Source organism: Paramormyrops kingsleyae, chromosome 12 (genome assembly GCF_048594095.1).
Source record: "Paramormyrops kingsleyae isolate MSU_618 chromosome 12, PKINGS_0.4, whole genome shotgun sequence".
In the NCBI taxonomy this organism is placed as follows: Eukaryota; Metazoa; Chordata; class Actinopteri; order Osteoglossiformes; family Mormyridae; genus Paramormyrops; species Paramormyrops kingsleyae.
In genome coordinates, this window is record NC_132808.1 from 33,025,315 (window position 1) to 33,043,490 (window position 18,176).

The 18,176-nt window shown below is 45.8% G+C and overlaps 1 protein-coding gene and 1 non-coding gene across 5 annotated transcripts; both read left to right on the forward strand.

Moving 5' to 3' along the window:
- Positions 1-4,559: 4,559 nt before the first annotated feature.
- trnai-aau (transfer RNA isoleucine (anticodon AAU)) lies at positions 4,560-4,633 on the forward strand. The gene has a single exon. It is a non-coding gene; the product is annotated as a tRNA-Ile (tRNA).
- Positions 4,634-4,811: 178 nt separating this feature from the next.
- Positions 4,812-16,613, forward strand: slc30a9 (solute carrier family 30 member 9). 4 transcript variants are annotated; one of them, XM_072697988.1, is made up of 20 exons: positions 4,812-4,965; positions 6,227-6,367; positions 6,612-6,800; positions 6,990-7,004; positions 7,108-7,155; positions 7,621-7,720; positions 8,404-8,496; positions 8,861-8,943; positions 9,320-9,378; positions 10,158-10,225; positions 10,565-10,667; positions 11,971-12,026; positions 12,126-12,261; positions 12,535-12,574; positions 12,949-13,020; positions 13,692-13,799; positions 14,149-14,314; positions 14,551-14,680; positions 14,927-15,040; positions 15,275-16,613. In XM_072697988.1, the coding sequence occupies exons 2-20, from the start codon at positions 6,259-6,261 to the stop codon at positions 15,317-15,319; spliced, it is 1,734 nt and encodes a 577-aa protein (XP_072554089.1). In that variant the 5' UTR covers positions 4,812-4,965; positions 6,227-6,258; the 3' UTR covers positions 15,320-16,613. The 4 variants fall into 4 exon arrangements, with proteins under 4 accessions (XP_072554089.1, XP_072554092.1, XP_072554090.1 ...); XM_072697991.1 differs by lacking the exon at positions 4,812-4,965 and adding an exon at positions 5,006-5,066; XM_072697989.1 differs by lacking the exon at positions 4,812-4,965 and adding an exon at positions 5,052-5,187.
- Positions 16,614-18,176: the final 1,563 nt, after the last annotated feature.

The window sequence follows — 18,176 nt, forward strand, 5'->3', positions numbered from 1 at the left end:
GTCTTAGCTCCGATATTCTGTGGGGCATTTATTTGCAGTCGCCTGTGAAAGTGGGGGAACATCATTACCTTATTCTTATTAAAGCTTATTCTTGTTCAAATTGATATTTTTGTTGCTGTCGTTTGTTGTAATGTGTTGAAAAATGATGTTTGCTAGTAGTAGTTTAGTTTATTAGATAGATAGATAGATAGATAGATAGATAGATAGATAGATAGATTGATAACATTTCTGTTGGGTAGCAAGCGCCGCCATATACGTTGATTTGGTAACTGCGGTCTCTGTTATCGGTGGTTTATTGCAGCTCAAAAATGTTAAGTGGAAAATGAAAAAAAAAACAAACGTTAATAAGTTATGAATTCCGTATCACTCTAAATAGCCTTTCCATCCCGTCCAGGCTACATAATATAATTGTTGTATTTTATTGTTAGTTATTGTTGTTGATAATCAAATATTGTTATTTGATTAGCAGACACATCTATGCAAAGCACCTTATAGAAATCACAATAATAATAATTAATAACAATTTCTTTCCCGATCAGAGAGATGACTGAAAGTATAATGTCACAAATTAACAAAAATAGCTAAGTATACAAATAATAGAATAAAAGAATAAATAATGGAAGTCGTGCAATATAGCTAATTAAGCACAACAAAACGCACCCTGACACGGTTTATTAGCAAAGACAAGCTCTGGAAGGTATGGATACAGAGTTCTGAATGGGATGACTGATGGATGTCCTCACGTGTAACCATAAAAAAATTATCAATGCACGACACTCCTATCTCTACGCGCGCACTTCATTCATATTTTTGTGAAATACACTTACGAAATACATTTTGACGGTTTTTGTTATTGAAGACAAGAAATTAATACTGCGCGCGTAGGAACCCCACCTATGCAGCATGCATCCCTCAGTAAGGCGTGACAAGGGCTCTGGTTTCGGAGCTTAACGGCGCAAGATGGGATATCGGATAAGGTGCTCACCTGTTATGCAAACGTCACGTCTGAGAAACTTAAGAAATTAAATTGCTTATCTCTATAGCAAAAATCCTATTTATTTAGGGAGGACAAGCCACGTTAGGTGAGGTCTACTGAACCAACCATGCAGGTTATGGGGAAGAAATACAGAAAAACCAGACATCCTAATCGCCACTTGGGGGCGCCCAAGCATGCCTCGTGAAAGCGAGATTAATGGTAAGGTCTTCGATTACCTCATCGACTTTGGCTTACTTTTCGAATACAAATTGTGTTGCATTCAGGGGCGTCGTTGGGCCTATTTTAGGAGGCCTTTAACGCCCCAAAATGTTTAGCCCCCCCTCCCAAATAAATCTGCATTTATTGGCTTAAGTCATAAATAGCTTTTTATACTATGTACACTATATATTTCCCACCACAGTTAAGACTCAACCCCCCTATCCATTCATCTCTAACTACTCCCTTGGTTGCATTTAAAATTACAGCTTATGAATGCGCATTGAGTGTATAAAACTAGTTATCCACAAGATTGCCAAAGCAGAATAAGAAAAAATCAGACTGCAAAGAGATTTTTCTTTCCATCGCACTTCTGCAGAATTAGTCATCAGCAGAGGTGATGCTGCAGTTAATATCAAATGTGAGCTGCAAGCAATGTGGGCATTGAAATCTACGTGCCATAGCCTACTGCTCTCTGGGTTGTACTTAGGAGCAGGTCTGGGCATCAGCAGCCGTGAGTATTTTCCTGAGTGAGTCACCGTTTGGGGGCTGAGAGTGTTTACCATTCTGGGAAGCCCTCCAGTATGGCCTCGCCGTCCCACTGCAGACTGGCAATGGCTGCTTTGTTGATTATGGTGCTGGTTCATAACAAAACTTTCTCCCACATGTCCCTTTGGAAATCCCCTCAATTAGATTTCTCTCCCACATGGGAACAGAGAAGGTAAATAGGAATTACAGTGATGACAAATTCAAAAGTATAGCACAGGAAACTTGTATATAACATTGACTCTGCTGGGCCGAATGGCCTCCTCTCGTTTGTATAGTTCTTATGTTCTTTTAATTGCAATGGATGTGCACCTTCTCACCAGCACATAATACCAAACAGAAATGCAGAGTAGCGTATAATGTGCCAGTGTGTTTTTGTAGATAGTGTTTGGGAAGTCCTCTTTCCTCTGGGTTCTGGCAGGCGTAGTTTTTCACTGGGGGCTCCAGTGCAGCCATGCAGGGCAGGGATGACCCTCTCCCTTTAGATTCTCCTCGCATTCACTTGGGCCTTATTGAAATTTACTTTAGCTTATATCTCAAGAGTGTCATCCAGTTGCTGTCTGAAAAGTGTCAATGCACAAAACCACAGAAACACTCTTGACTTCCCCCTTTTCTTATTTGAAATGTGTTGATGAACTTTGACTCTGTAATAAGTGCCATCTACATCATCTACATCACAGTAACTGTAGATCTCTAGTGTAGAGCTTTTGGAAGGATGTAATGGTAAATTTACATGCACGGTACAGCAAAAGAATTCTGCATGGAACTAATGATTTGAAATGTGTTTAATTTTTAGGGTGACAATTAAGAGGGAATATAGAACTTTTTAATTATGTAGTGCGGCCCCCAGCCCTAATCTGAGTCCTGGGAGTGCAGATGGCAAAAATATTTTTTTAATGAAATTTTATTTGCAAATACATTGGAATTCTTTATTCACACACACACACACACACACACACACACACACATACACACACACACACACACACACACACAAATAAAGGTTGGGGTCAGAGCCCAGGGTCATCCATTTATCTAGTACCCCAGAAACATTTCAAGGGCCCACTGAACATAGAACTATTCAGTTGAGCATAGGATTCAAACCAGCAACCTTCTGCACCCAGAAACAGAGGCCTGCACAAAGAGTTATGAGCTACATGCCTAATTCTGCCTGACTAAAAGAATATATTTGAACTAACTGTATAGACACAACATTGTTGATTATGACAACAAACCCTCACTCTGCACATTGACATTGCCCATATACATAAAATCACAACAGCGCTACAAACGAACCATTATGGAGAAAAGCATGACAGAGATTTTTTTTGCTGCAGGAAGACACAAAATGGGGGACAGGATCACCAATCTGCATGGAGTGTTCTTTCAGCTGGCCAGACGGAAGATGCTGACGGTTGGCCTTAGCTGGTGAATGCAGTGCAGCCCTTCTCCATGTCGCTCCCAAAGGAGATGCAGCCCATTTTGTGCTACACTTGGATGGTGGAACATAAACCCATTTGTTCTTCAGTCCTCATGTAATTACACATTGTGTAGACAAAGTATCCCCATTACTATTACACATATCAAATTGCACTCTCCTGGTCTCTGCTCTTGCACTCTTCTCCATAAAAAGCACAAACTAAAAAGCTGCTTCCCCCCAGTGGCTAGAGAAAGAATTACAAAGCAGACTCAAAACAATCCGCGAGTTTTTTTTTTTTTGCAGTAAGTCGTTCTCAGTCTCTGAGAACTGACATCTTTGATGTTTTTTATTCCAAGTGCAGTTAGATGACATTGGCAGAGCAGCAGATCATGCATACAGAGTCTGTGCACGGCTGCCCATGTCAGCCTTTTCATGGCAGGGGCCTGGGGGTGGTGAAGGTCACCATGGACTCTGAGCCAAAGGAGAGGCAGGAGACAGTGACCATCAGCTAGAAGGTACTTTCTGTTTTAAAAAGGGCGCAAGGCATGTCCAAAACAAACCAAGAGCACCATGTAGTGGGCTCAAAAAATATCGCAAAGAGTGTCACTGAAGTGTCCTTTCGGCCATCATTAATGTTGATCCATGGGCCCAGAACTGAATGCCAGAACCTTAAACAAATTGTGAGCATCACCTCTGGGGAACAGCAGAAGAGCATTATGGGAAGGGAGTGGTGCACTATGTGATGTGGAGACAGTATAACTTTTCTGCTTTTTTATGCTAAATTTTAACACAGCTGTTTTTGGATTGAAAATGTCTCTCTTCTGAGTACAGCAGCAGTTCTCTTCAGTCATCCAGGTGTTTTACCCATTTGGCCCCAAAGTTTAAATAACTGAATACAGTTTATCACGTTATATGCCTTTTGTCAGAACTGCAGAAGACCTAGCCTAACTGCGTAATGTAAAAATTTATTGTGAAAACTGACCACACTTCAGTTCCAGCAATGCAAACACTTTCATTTACGCTGTGAGGTAGTTCCTATATAGACTCAGTCAGTTCAATGGATGTTCCTCTATCTTTGTGGTAAATCGGTTACAAGACATGCAAACTGTGCCTGATAGTACTTTTGCAACCGGACAAATCCAGATTTATAGATAAGATTGCTGATGGTGTCAGGCTTAAAATAAACGAATTATTATTTTTTTATTTAATAAACATTTTCTATAATCCATATTAACTTTTGTTTTGCACTGACCAATGCTCAAGGAGGAACATTGTAATAACAATATTATGGTATTTCAAACATTTTACAACATTGATCCTAGACAAAGCAGAACAAAATAACACAGTATTTAAACACTTAATTTACATTTAATCACAAAAACTAACCAGATAAATCCGTCTGGCCGGTTAGCTCAGTTGGTTAGAGCGTGGTGCTAATAACGCCAAGGTCGCGGGTTCGATCCCCGTACGGGCCACTTCTTTTTAAATGACCTTTTACTTCCTTATTTCTTTATTTTATCTATTTCGTTGTAGCATCTCGTGTGCATGAACAATTTTTTTTTGTTATCAAAAAACGGTCATATGGGCACACAGAACTGGTGTAGTGGCATTAACTTGCAAAGTACGGACTTGGATTCTAGCGCTGCCAAGATGTCTCAGGAAAACAAGCGCGAGTTAATCGTCATCATCTCGCGACATCACGTCGCGCTCCGGCTCCGGTGTTTTTATTCCGAAACGATGCCCAGTGTGGATGTGCGTGTATGTATGGGAGCGACCGAGATACGAAAGCGGTGCTGAATATAGACAGGTACCTGATAAAAACGTGTGCCTTCGCTTTGTCACCGTCACTTGCCAATGAACTGTCGCTCGAGCTGACGGTAACTACATGGGATGTTACGTTATCCGAAGGTAGGGTGGTTAGGCGAGTGCCCTGCGGTGGCCTTTTCTCCTGATGTCGATGGCTGCTGCTAGTTAGCTGGTAACTTATTTCTCTTTAGGTAAATTAACCAGGTGCCCGGCTTCAGACGCGGTAAGTGTCAAGTGTGCGCCTTGGCAGCACCGGCGGTCGCCTTATGGAAGCCGCCCGTAGCGCGGCTGTATGGTGGCTCTCGGCACCTTATCCCGCTGGGCGAAATAGGAGATTTTAAAGCTATTTCTGTATTAATTCAGGGCCGCAGAGGATGTATTGGTCATTTATTCGGCTGATGAGCTTTGCTGGCCGCGATGTTTAGCTCCCCGGCCAGGAGCGTCACTGCGATCATTATCATCATTTTGCGGTTTAATGGTCTTCAAACCCCGCGATCGGTCTCTTTGCGGTCTAATGTTGTTGTAACAGCTGTGTTATTAGCTGATTCCCGGCTGGTAATTTGGTCACGACGGCTCACCTGCTCCCGGACCCCGGTGACAGCCTGAAACTAACGACGGTTGGTCTTTGCCTCGTGTTTATCGCAATAATGGAATAAAGTCATAACATAGTTAGTGTAATAAACACAGGCCGCACACTGAACGCAGGGCTTTTCAGAGTCCCTTTTCTCTGATGTTTTTTCTGAGAAAATAGTAGCCGAATGCATACTTTTCTTTTAGTAAGTAATTCATTTTCAGGGCAGTTTTTAATGCATAAACAAATTCTATAAAACTTATATTCTACAAAACAACAAAAAACAGCTTTAAAAACCTGTTAAAGACTAAAGTCTATTTTTGTCATAGCAAAATAAGGCTAAACATAATTGATTGTATTAAGTCTACAGAGACGCTGACGAAATGTATATGACTCGCGGTTACTGATACTTAAGATCTAACAAAACAAATGAACTAAAACCTTGGGTAGGGACCCACGCAGGACTGGCCACAGTGATGTCAGACTTTGAATCTGCTGGTAGCTTAATTCACTGTGGGAATCGCGGTAGAACTCTTGAAGGTTGGTTGAGTTAAAGGCAGCGATTCAGTGTAATGGAGTGAAACTGAAAGCCCTGGGTATTGGACTGCTTTTGTTAAATAGATGCAGCAATGATAGTTTGAAAAAGTACCCGCTGATGATAGACTTCCTTCATTTTGTGTTCCTGAATCAGGTTCCAAAACGGGTCTTCCTAGCCCTGCCAGGATGATCTCCGGCCTGGCACGCAGGCCCTGGCCACTGTTCTGCCGGGTCTATTTGCACCCGAGGGCGCCACTGTCACAAACGTGCCCCAGGGTGTGGCTGCCATGCCAAGGTGAGGGACCCAAGTGCGGCATGCATTGCTCCGTCCTCTGAGAGGCTGCAGATGAACCTTTGTCTCATCTCCATGCTCTCGGGTTGTAATGTCATGCCAGATCTTATCTGTGTAGCGTTTTAATGCTGGGATGTTTGTCGGAACTGCCCCTGGCTTTGCAGTAGTACCAGTAACATTGACGATGCTAATGCTATGCGTCTCCACTAAGGGCACAGTGAGTAAGCGTAGCCATTGGCCATTGCAGGGTGGCAGGGAGCCGGACTGGGACATGCTCACATCTTCCGCCTCCCTGACAATCGACTGGTGGCTCTGATGTCAGAACGGGTCCAGTTCTATTCTACTTCTGGCAGTGGGAAAGATGGCGTCTCTGGACTGGACGGCGCTAGTTCAGGGGGGAAGGCAGACATGGAGCAAAGTTCACCTAAACCATCTGGTAATTATTCCTCTGCTTGTACAACAATTTCGTACCCAGTACTAGCTAAGTGCTACATGCACCTGATCAAGTCTCCAGTGTATGTCCCCTTTAATGAATGTTTCAAATACTAGAGCTGTACTCTTAATTCAGTATTTATCGAATAATATTCTACTCTTGTGTTCTTGCCCCAAAATGGTCTCTCTGTAGCTGAGGGTGCTTCCGGTAAGTGTGTAAAGACCCCCATTTTTCTAATTGTTCATCAGTGGAATGTTCACCAGTATCACAGAACTTTATTAATTCCAGTGGTTTCTATTTGTCGCTCAAGGTCCGATGAATAAAGTGCAAAGCAAAGTGGACACTATTCAAGTCAGAGGTAATGCTGGGAGTAGACTTTCCCTCATGTTGTCTTCATAATTTGCTGTGACCATGCAAGGCCATTTTGGAACAGTAATCCTGTAGTAATCATGTTTGAGAGATTCCACATTGCTTATGTGAATCTTTTAAATGCCCTTCCTACCAAGGAAGATGATAGTGTTTTATTAGATTAATTTAGTATTCATATGACTACTGACAGTGTGATTTGTGTTTGGAATATCTCAGCACTATCAGGCTTACTTTTAAAAGATTTTCTTACTCTGCTGATGAACTCTGTGTTGGGTCTTTTCTGCACCTGTCGTTTCTCTCTGTTAGAATTCATCTTTTTCCGTCTAAGAATAGCATCACGTGGTCTCAGGATGGTGGAAGATTTTGTCCTTTAAATTGTCAACAGCCCAGGGCTGTTTTGTTTATTTTGAGCTTTTAAAATGTTCCCTGAGCCGCCTCCCACTCGTGTCCCCAGTGCGCGCCGTGCTGAAGAAGAGGGAGTACGGTACCAAGTACACGCAGAATAACTTCATCACCGCTGTCAGGGCCATGAATGAATTCTGCCTCAAGCCCAGGTATCGCATCCTTTGTAAACAGCTTTTATTATTGTTTTGCTTAATTCTTTCAATTTACTTTGAATTTTGGCCTGTCCTGAGAAGCGTCTATTTTTTCCCCACTTGCCTGCCCACCTTCCTCCGTGTCTGAGATTAGCTATTAGCTTCACCCAACTTGTCCTCCCCTGCCTTCTCTGAACCAGCATCCTGACTGCCACGAAAGGCCAGACAGGACCTGTGGGGGCCGGACATGGCCCGCCCTAGTTACAAAGACCGCATTTGTTCAATGGAGCAAATGTAATGGAATAGAATAGAATTGTCTCGACTTGCAATTCAAAGGTTGTATTTTTCTGTAGGGAGGTTTTTCCATAGAGCAGGGTTATTCAAATCACGGTCCTCGAGGTCCGAGCACTGCTGGTTTTCTGGCCTTCCTTTACCTGTCAGTCAGGTGTGAAGCCTCTGACCAATCAGAATCAGTAATTATTAAACTAACTACCTGGGAGAACTGAAAACAAGGCCTGGATTTGGAATCGAGGTCCAGATTTGAAGAACCCTGCCGTAGAGGGTGGAATTTATAGTCTGATGCGCAGGTTTGTGTTGTAGCTCCTTATGTGGCTCCATGTGATGTTGAAGGTTTCTCTCCACTCAGTGCTGATGCTTGTCTAGCCGAGCCGCTGACCACCTTCCTCATTCTGCGTCCCCAGCGACCTCAGTCATCTGCGGAAGATCCGTCGCCGCAGTCCCCACGACGACACTGAGGCCTTCACCGTGTTCCTGCGCTCTGACGTGGAGGCCAAGTTCGTACCTCTAAAAAAAATAAATCAATCTGACAGCATGTGTATTGTGTATTGTAGGTCAGCGCATTTGTTGCAGATGCATGATTCTGGTGGCTAGCATTTACAATGGACAATGAGTAAAGTTCTGTTAGGTTAGCCTGAAATAATATTGGTTTTTCAACCAAAGAACTGCATTGTGAACCCTACTCCACAGGTTTGACAAAGCAGCTTCTATTACCGATGCCTGCACGTGTGATTGGCTGAACGTGGGTGGTGCCTGACCTCATAATCTGTGTCTCATGCCCTTTCCGTGACTGTGGTAATCTCATCAATGACTTGGCGCATTTTCCACTTACGCCCATTGAGTTACTCCTCTGGCCTGCAGGGCTCTGGACGTTTGGGGGAGCCAGGAGGCTCTCTCCAGGGAGAGGAAACTCCGGAAGCGCGTGGAGGAGGAGTACAAAGAGAGTATGCACCCCCCCGCTTAGCTGGTACCAGCATTCAGGTGTCTGGTTCAAATGTCATCAAGCTTGTATTAACCTGACACAGCCGGGCTTTATGAAGGAGCTGGATGGCAGCTTGTCTTTGCAGTATTTTGTGTTTTTGTGACTTCCTGCTTTTGTGATCCTGTTTGTGATCCTGTTTCGTAGGGCTAAAGTGTCAGATTTACTATTACTGTACTTGCCTGCCTTCTGCACAGTGAACAGACGATGTGCGAGATTTGTGTTGAGCTGGAACTCTGATCTTTTAATTGAAGCGTTAGGGACGTCCTTTTCTTTGTCGTTGAGTCTGAGCAATCAGCATTAAAAAAAATTACTGGGTGTCACCTCTGCTTTACTTGCAGGTGCATTTAGGAATCAGCAGTTGTTGAAAGAGTACAAAGATTTTTGGGGAAACACTAAGGTGAGTACATAACCGGTCATGTTCAGGGGGGGTTCACCATCGGTCAAAACGAGGTCACACCCCGGTTTATTAATTGCACCCAGGGGTGCTTGGGTGGGTCAGTAGTGGTGCTGGAGAGGTTAGGGGAACCATTTCAGGAAACACTGAAAAAATCGTGTGTCCCATCAGTGATGGAAGTCACATGGCAGGTGTTTAGTGCCAATGAAACAAAAAAACAGGAGGACTGATTATGTACCTACCCCCACCCCCAGCCTAAGATGTCCACAACCCCCCTGTCCCAGCTCTCACCTTTACTGGATGTCTTTAGTTCACCATTGTGCTTGACCCTGCCTGACCTTGGGGCACATGACCTTGTTTTCCACACGGAAACTGTATTTCATGAACAGCACTGCATTCCGCAGTGGTACTTGCTGCTGGTTACTGCAGTGCCTCTTGCCTGAAAGAATGCCTTGTGTAACTTTCGTGTGCCGTAAGCAGCCTGCGTTATCTTAAACTCTTTGGAAATGTCTCCTCCCACCTGAGCATTTGTAAATGTGCTAAATACCACGGTAAACGGCTCACACAGAGTGTTGGATGCCTTAAGTGCAACTTTAGCAAGATGTATCTAGAAGTAGTGGGTGTGTTGTAATGTATTGCAACACGCTCATGTGAAGCACATTGCAGAGACTCTTGTGAAAGGCGATATGTAAAAATTGAATCAAACTGAATGTAGCTAAAGTGCTTAATCTGGTTTTCCGGTGGTTCTCGTCGCCCCCCTCCCCTTTCTGTGTCTCGCACAGCCTCGATCGGGTAAGAGAGCAACGTTCCTGCAAGGACCAGGGAAGGTGGTGACCGTGGCCATATGCATGTGAGCCTTCAGCAAGGATATTTATCCAGCATATTGATTTATTCATCAAACCCATCAGTCTCTCTTGACACCCAGCCGGAACATAACGGCCGTGTAAAGCGTGATTGCCGCAAAGCCGCCTTCACTGGCCGTTTCCGTGACCCGAGTCCCATGGTGGTCCGTAAGGGATATTAGATTAGAGTAATTTGGTTAAGCGGCATTTGTGGTCACATGGTCAGTAACAGGAGCGCTGTGTCTGTCCATGCATTGTTCTGGGATGCTTTGGGGGGGGGCATCACATGACTCCCCAGGAATTCTAACCTTACAGTTTGCTTCCCCCCCCCCCCCACTCGTTTTTAGCAATGGGCTGAACTTCTTCTTCAAGCTCCTGGCTTGGGTTTACACCGGCTCAGCCAGCATGTTCTCTGAGGCCATCCACTCGCTGGCTGATACCTGCAACCAGGTGAGGTGTCTGTCATGCTGAGTGATGGGGTGGAGGGCTCTGCACATGCTCAGTAGAGTGTTCACCATGTGACAGGGTGGAGGGCTCTGCACATGCTCAGTAGAGTGTTCACCATGTGACAGGGTGGAGGGCTCTGCACATGCTCAGTAGAGTGTTCACCATGTGACAGGGTGGAGGGCTCTGCACATGCTCAGTAGAGTGTTCACCATGTGACAGGGTGGAGGGCTCTGCACATGCTCAGTAGAGTGTTCACCATGTGACAGGGTGGAGGGCTCTGCACATGCTCAGTAGAGTGTTCACCATGTGACAGGGTGGAGGGCTCTGCACATGCTCCATAGAGTGTTCACCATGTGACCGGGTGGAGGGCTCTGCACATGCTCAGTAGAGTGTTCACCATGTGACATGGTGGAGGGCTCTGCACATGCTCAGTAGAGTGTTCACCATGTGACAGGTTGGAGGGCTCTGCACATGCTCAGTAGAGTGTTCACCATGTGACAGGGTGGAGGGCTCTGCACATGCTCAGTAGAGTGTTCACCATGTGACAGGGTGGAGGGCTCTGCACATGCTCAGTAGAGTGTTCACCATGTGACAGGGTGGAGGGCTCTGCACATGCTCAGTAGAGTGTTCACCATGTGACAGGGTGGAGGGCTCTGCACATGCTCAGTAGAGTGTTCACCATGTGACAGGGTGGAGGGCTCTGCACATGCTCAGTAGAGTGTTCACCATGTGACAGGGTGGAGGGCTCTGCACATGCTCAGTAGAGTGTTCACCATGTGACAGGGTGGAGGGCTCTGCACATGCTCAGTAGAGTGTTCACCATGTGACAGGGTGGAGGGCTCTGCACATGCTCAGTAGAGTGTTCACCATGTGACAGGGTGGAGGGCTCTGCACATGCTCAGTAGAGTGTTCACCATGTGACAGGGTGGAGGGCTCTGCACATGCTCAGTAGAGTGTTCACCATGTGACAGGGTGGAGGGCTCTGCACATGCTCAGTAGAGTGTTCACCATGTGACAGGGTGGAGGGCTCTGCACATGCTCAGTAGAGTGTTCACCATGTGACAGGGTGGAGGGCTCTGCACATGCTCAGTAGAGTGTTCACCATGTGACAGGGTGGAGGGCTCTGCACATGCTCAGTAGATAATAATGGTAATAAGGTCGTAATGATGGGAAAGAGGAGAGTCAGTTTTCTCCAGTAGTTTTCAGTCTTGTCAGCACCCAAAAGATGAAGCTGCAGTTAAGTTTGATTTAGTGGTCACTTTACAGGAAGCATAGGTCTGACTCTCTCTGCTCTCTCCTGTCACAGGGTCTGCTTGCTCTGGGAATCAGCCAGTCTGTGCGGAATCCGGACGCCGTCCACCCGTAAGCAAAGGCATTGCGCCCTATTTGATCCGCCCCCCTCAGACGCACGTTGACAGTCCAGGCTTTATGTGATGTGCGCCTTCACCCCTCCCCCAACAGGTATGGCTTCTCCAACATGCGCTACATCGCCTCCCTCATCAGTGGCGTGGGCATCTTCATGATGGGGGCGGGGCTTTCCTGGTACCATGGCATCATGGGACTCCTGAACCCGCAGCCTATGGAGTCGCTGCTTTGGGTGAGTCGCCCGTCACAAGACATCCTGCGTGCACCCCTCTCTGTGCCTGTATTAAACTCTTAGCGGTGACTCTTAGGGCGATTTTAAACACTCTACCATGTCGCTGTTCAGTTTCAATTTTCTGTCCTTCATTTGTTGGATATATTGACAAATGAAGGATAGAAAATTGATCTTGCAGTTAGTTTGGCATGTGTATACCCATTATTCAAATTTATTTTTAAGTTTTTATAAATGTATTCATCATTATTATTATTGTCTTTGCCTGTTCTTAAGGCTTACTGCATTTTGGCCGGCTCACTGGTATCGGAAGGAGGTCAGTAAACCTTTCTCTGCTGTTACTGTCATGCAGGGTCTGTTGACCAGTAACTTCCCTTAGTGTGTGTAATATTATTTCTTTAACATTCTCATTCTATGTGTGTGTGTGTGTGTGTGTGTGTGTGTGTGTGTGTCGGCTGGCCGGCCCCTGGTGGATGGGCTCCCCCTTTGAGTCTGGTCCCTCCCAAGGTTTCTTCCTTCTAGGGAGTTTTTCCTTGCCACTGTCGCCTATGGCTTACTCACTGGGGGCTTTGGGTGGGGATGCTGTAAAGCGCTTTGGGACAATGTAATGTTGTGGTAATGCGCTATACAAAAATAAATTTGTTTGTTTGTTATGTATTCTCACACGCTGCCTGTCCGCTCTCGTTGCAGCGACACTAGTCGTGGCAATCAACGAAATCAAGAAAAGTGCTCAGCTCCGCGGCATCTCCTTTTACCAGTATGGTAGGTGCACGCGTCCGTACCCGATATCAGCTAGTTGGGCTCCCTGGGTGAATTAAGCCTTTGCACTTCGCCTAAAGCAGGGGTCTCCAACTCCGGTCCTGGAGAGCTACCGTCCAGTAGGTTTTCTATCCTACCCGGCTTCTGATGAGCCACACCTGTTCTCAGGTAAATACCAGGAACAGGTGTGGCTCATCAGAAGCCAAGTGGGACAGAAAACCTACTGGATAGTAGCTCTCCAGGACCGGAGTTGGAGACCACTGGCCTAAAGGCACTGTGACATTTGCAGGGTGTCTCCGGCCCAACTGGGCTTTTCCCCACTGACGTGCTGAAAAAATGTTACAATTTTTCTGCAAAATGTTTTTACTTATATATTTTTTTTTTTATATATAACAAAATTCCTAATTTAGCATTGGTTGAAAGCTATCAGTGGAAATTTTGAAAGTATCTGTTGGGATGTAAATGAGTGAGAGAGCATGAGGCTGACTGCATGAGGCTGACTGCATGAGGCTGACTGCATGAGGCTGACTGCAGGAGGCTGACTGCAGGAGGCTGACTGCAGGAGGCTGACTGCAGGAGGCTGACTGCATGAGGCTGACTGCATGAGGCTGACTGCATGAGGCTGACTGCATGAGGCTGACTGCATGAGGCTGACTGCCCTTGGCGTTCCGCAGTGATGCAGAGCCGGGATCCCAGCACCAATGTGGTTCTACTGGAGGATGCCGCTGCTGTCCTTGGGGTCGTTCTGGCAGCCAGCTGCATGGGCCTCACTTCCCTCACAGGTGAGCCAACCTGCCAGCATCCCCTTACTACCTACACTACAGTTACCCAGCTGTTTTCACCTGCAGGTGGCACTGTGCTGCCCTCACAAACCATGTAACGCGGCGGTGGGCTCTGGGCACGCTCAGTAGAGGGTTCTCTGTGTATTTACACTTGTGCTACAATCCATTTGCATATTAACTTCAATAGTTTAGTTGCTCCATGTATACATTCTCCATACTTACAGGGTTTAATGGAATAGGAAGCTGTAATCCACAAATTAACCTGTATAACAAACCTTTTTTAAAAGATATTGTGAATATGTGTGATAGTGATTTCGTTTACTAAACATCGCGTGGCTCGCTGCTCCAGGTAACCCGCTGTACGACAGCCTGGGCTCACTGGGCGTGGGCACGCTGCTGGGTACCGTGTCAGCCTTCCTCATCTACACCAACACTGAGGCCCTGCTGGGCCGCTCCATCCAGGCTGAGCATGTGCAGAAGCTCACCGAGTTCTTGGAGAACGACCCTGCTGTCAGGTCAGCTGCTGGTCCGGCGATCTACATGCCTCTGACCTTGGGTTCTGATTTAGATGCTTGGTCACACACACACACACACACACACACACACACACAAGCTGAGCCCGCAGATCCGTTCTGCCCTGGGACGGTTTAATTCGCTCTCTTTGTTTTGCCCTCGATGGACATGTGGGTAGACACATGTACAGGAGGTATGTGCTTAATGTGTGGCCCTGCCTCTCTCTGGCCATCTGCAGGGCCATTCATGATGTGAAGGCCACAGACATGGGCCTGAGCAAGGTGCGATTCAAGGCCGAGGTGGACTTTGACGGGAGAGTGGTGACACGCTCCTACCTGGAGAAGCAGGACATCGACCAGATCTTAAGTGTACGTTTCTGCAGGGGACGGGAGGCGCAATCTGTATTTGTATTGGATTCCCAAGAAGAAAGGAAGATATTTGGCATAAAACGGCTGTTTTATGTTACATAGAACAGTTGAGTGTATTGGTTGATCCTGGAAAGTAACGCGATGCTGTTGGATAGCAGTATTATAGAGAGTAAAGCTGGTATTTTGTATCTCCTTGGTCATTGATGTTCTGGTGCACTTGACCAGGTCACAACCTCCTTCTTGCAGGACATCCAGCAGGTGAAGACCCCCGAAGATCTGGAGAACTTCATGCTGAAGCATGGCGAGAATATAATCGACACGCTGGGAGCCGAGGTGGACCGTCTGGAGAAGGAGCTGAAGGTACGTGTTCTCTTTTCACCCATAGCGGGGATCTAGAGTCACGTTCACAGATATGTCCTGGGTTCTTCGAGTCCTTATTGAATTTGCAAACTCTCCCAAAATAGTTGTATGTGCTGTTGGCATAGTATAGGTCTAACAGCTCTTATATAAGGAAATCTGCAAATCTGTAGACCAAGGTGGGTTTTTTGTTTTGCTTTAGTTATATGACCTTTAACCCTCCCCCCTCACTTTTAGCATCGCAACCCCGAGGTGCGGCACGTGGACCTGGAGATATTGTGATTGGCCGTTCCTCCTTTGGACGGATGGCAGAACACTCGAGATGCAGGAAAAGCGGGAGAATGTGTGTGTACTGGGCGGATTCAAACCCCTTGCACCCTGTTACCCCAGCCCTCTGAGCCAGCTCATAAGTCTTACTCTGCAGAAGCCCCCCAGCCATGGCCCCCCCGGCTCCGACCCCTATGCACTGGGACCTGCTTCTGCAGCCCAGCCGTGACGGTACAGGAGCTGAGCAGAAACCCTCATCAGGCACGGCTTTCGGTCACTCCTGGGTCCTTCGTCCTCCTAGTCGCCCATCTGCCACTTCCAGGTGTATCGATGACTGGGGCTGCATGGTCTATTAGGCAGGCACCAAATAAGCAAGGTCAGGGGGCCCCCTGCAGGCAGTGGACCGTAATTGAATCACAAGTTGGAAAATATGTCCCTTGGCTGAAGCAGACCGAAGCCAGCTGACCTGGAGCGGCACCTCCTGCGTCGCCAGCTGTGTCGAGCTCCAGCTATGGCCCCTAGGGGGAGCAGTCGTACCTCCCCCGCACTGTCATGTGGGCAAAATCTGTGCAAAATATACAGAGCCACCATCAGGATAATGAAATCTGTGATTCAGGTATTTTATTAAAATACCCCCACCCCCCCAATGTCTCCTAGCCAGCATATCTTGTGTGCATACACACCTTTTAATAAATGATAAATGAGTTTGTAGCATTAAAATGAAGCGCCTAATTCTGAAAATAGTTTTAAAACAATGTTTGCTGTGTATTGAGCTATATCTGAGCTCTCACCAAGTTCAGCCAATCGTAACATGTCTGTTTCATCTAGCTTGTAGACTTACACATCACTTGCAGTTCATGTAATAATACAGTTAAAATCCCAAATATTGCTGTTTGCCACCTGCTTGTCATTGGTTAACTTTCTTAGACCAGGGCTTTTCCGTTCGTCCCCTTGCTGGCTTGCATTTGTCGCTTTTTGTTCCCCTGGCATCATTGGTCCAGTGAGTATCCAGCTGTTTACGTGCGTGATTCATTTTCTCCAAAACAAAACAGTTCAAGTGGATTGTGAGTGAACGAGTGAAATAACCCAAGTTCACCGAAGGGAAGTGAGAAATTTCAGGAGCTAGTTAAGTACCAGAGTATGCTAGATATAAAGACCCAGAGACACGTGGTCTTTCAGGCTACGAGTTTGACACCCCAGCCTGGTGTTGGAGGTGGTGTCAGCCGCTGACGCCCTCCGTGGTGTTGCTGTAACCCAAGAATGTTCTGCCACCTTGTCGTCCGACCAATAAAACAATTTGCCCCAATTAGTGATGGTTTGCCAGGTTGAATGTCCAAAGCTTTTGACTTTGAACGGTGTTCTGGTTACGTTATGAATGTATAATGATAAAGTGAGGTTTAGGAGGATGATGATGGTGATGGTTGGATGCTTGGTAAGATTTCCTTTCTGGAGTGTGTATTGAAGAGTCTCTGGAGAACCTAAAATTGTGGTGCAGGAGCCACATAAATCCACCCGAGGACAAGCAGCCGTATTCCTGGTGTGGTTTTTCTGTCAAACCCTATGCCATACGCGACGTCACCATGAAACTGGGCTGTGCGAAGCCTCATGAGATCGCAGTGCCGTCTGCTTTGGGGTCTCAGTGGTTCTCCAAGAGGTTTGAGGAGTACCTGAAAATTTTCTGTGTTGAGATTAATCAGGTGTTTGCTGAATGGGCTGTTAAAGTAAATTCCGGTTTAATTTATTAAATAAATGTAAAAAAAAAAAATGTTTCCCCTATCCTTCAAGCCCCTAAAATGAGTAACAGGTAAGTTTGCATTTAATCCAGGTGTTTAATCCATCCATATAATATCTGGTGAAATATCCATGTGTTTGAACTGAAAGGTGGTGAATTCATGACCACTAAATTCATGGACAGATATGGGTATATTCTACTAGTAGACACAGACTCTGCTGTCCATAAGTGTTATATATTAATATTATTGACAGGGTTGCCAACTCTTGCACATCTGGTGTGACAGGCTTTCAGATTCTTGCGCTCATAAGAAATTTTACGGCAAATCTATATTATTCTGTTATAAACCTAAAATCAGCAACATCAAAAGTGTTGGGGTAGTTTGCAAACCCTACAGACCACCTTCAAGGTAATGAATTGTTACATATATGTTAATGCATGTCCATGTGTATGCAGACAAAAGTGAAAACCCCAGTCAGCTGACCAAAGTTGGTGGCCCTGATTATTCGGGTGAGTTCAGCAAATTTCTGTGGTGACTAAACCTTACGAGCTTGTATTCTTGGCCTTAAGCAGTTGGCCTGCTCTTCTGTTTGGCATAAGTGGGAAAGGAAACCTAAATTTAAAAATAGGCCACAAATACCCGAGCACGTCTGTTTTTCTGTAAACTGTGAAGTGTTGTGCTCAATCGTGGGCAGAGCTGTGTTGGCAACGTTACGGTACATCCTTCTCATCAAGAAAATTGCTCATTCATGCCTTTTTGACTTGGGACTGAATAACAGCAATGACAACATCAGCACAAGTCAAAACATTTTACTTTATTTCTTTAAGAGTCTAAGTCAGTCTTTCTATGTTGCCATTCACTCAGAGTTGCGATCAACTCCATGGAAAACAGTTGGGGGGGGGGGGGGAGGGGATGCACAGTGGTTGAAAATGATAATTACAAACGGGCTCACAGTGTTTATACAATCACCGAGATAGGAAATCCACAATGAATCATTGTGGAGTGGTCAAGTCTGAGCTTGCTAACAGCTGTTGGCCAGATGATGCCTGTAACACAATTAAAAAGCAAAGGCCGATTTGATTTAACACAAAAAAAGGCCGATATTCTTATTCAGGTACCACAGTGTTTGGGGGCAGGAT

Coding starts and splice junctions, on each gene's coding strand:
- slc30a9 (XM_072697988.1), top strand. CDS start 6,259: ATGATCTCCGGCCTGGCACGCAGGCCCTGGCCACTGTTCTGCCGGGTC. Junction 7,156..7,620: donor GGACACTATTCAAGTCAGAG/GTAATGCTGGGA, acceptor TCGTGTCCCCAG/TGCGCGCCGTGCTGAAGAAG. Junction 10,668..11,970: donor TGGCTGATACCTGCAACCAG/GTGAGGTGTCTG, acceptor CTCCTGTCACAG/GGTCTGCTTGCTCTGGGAAT.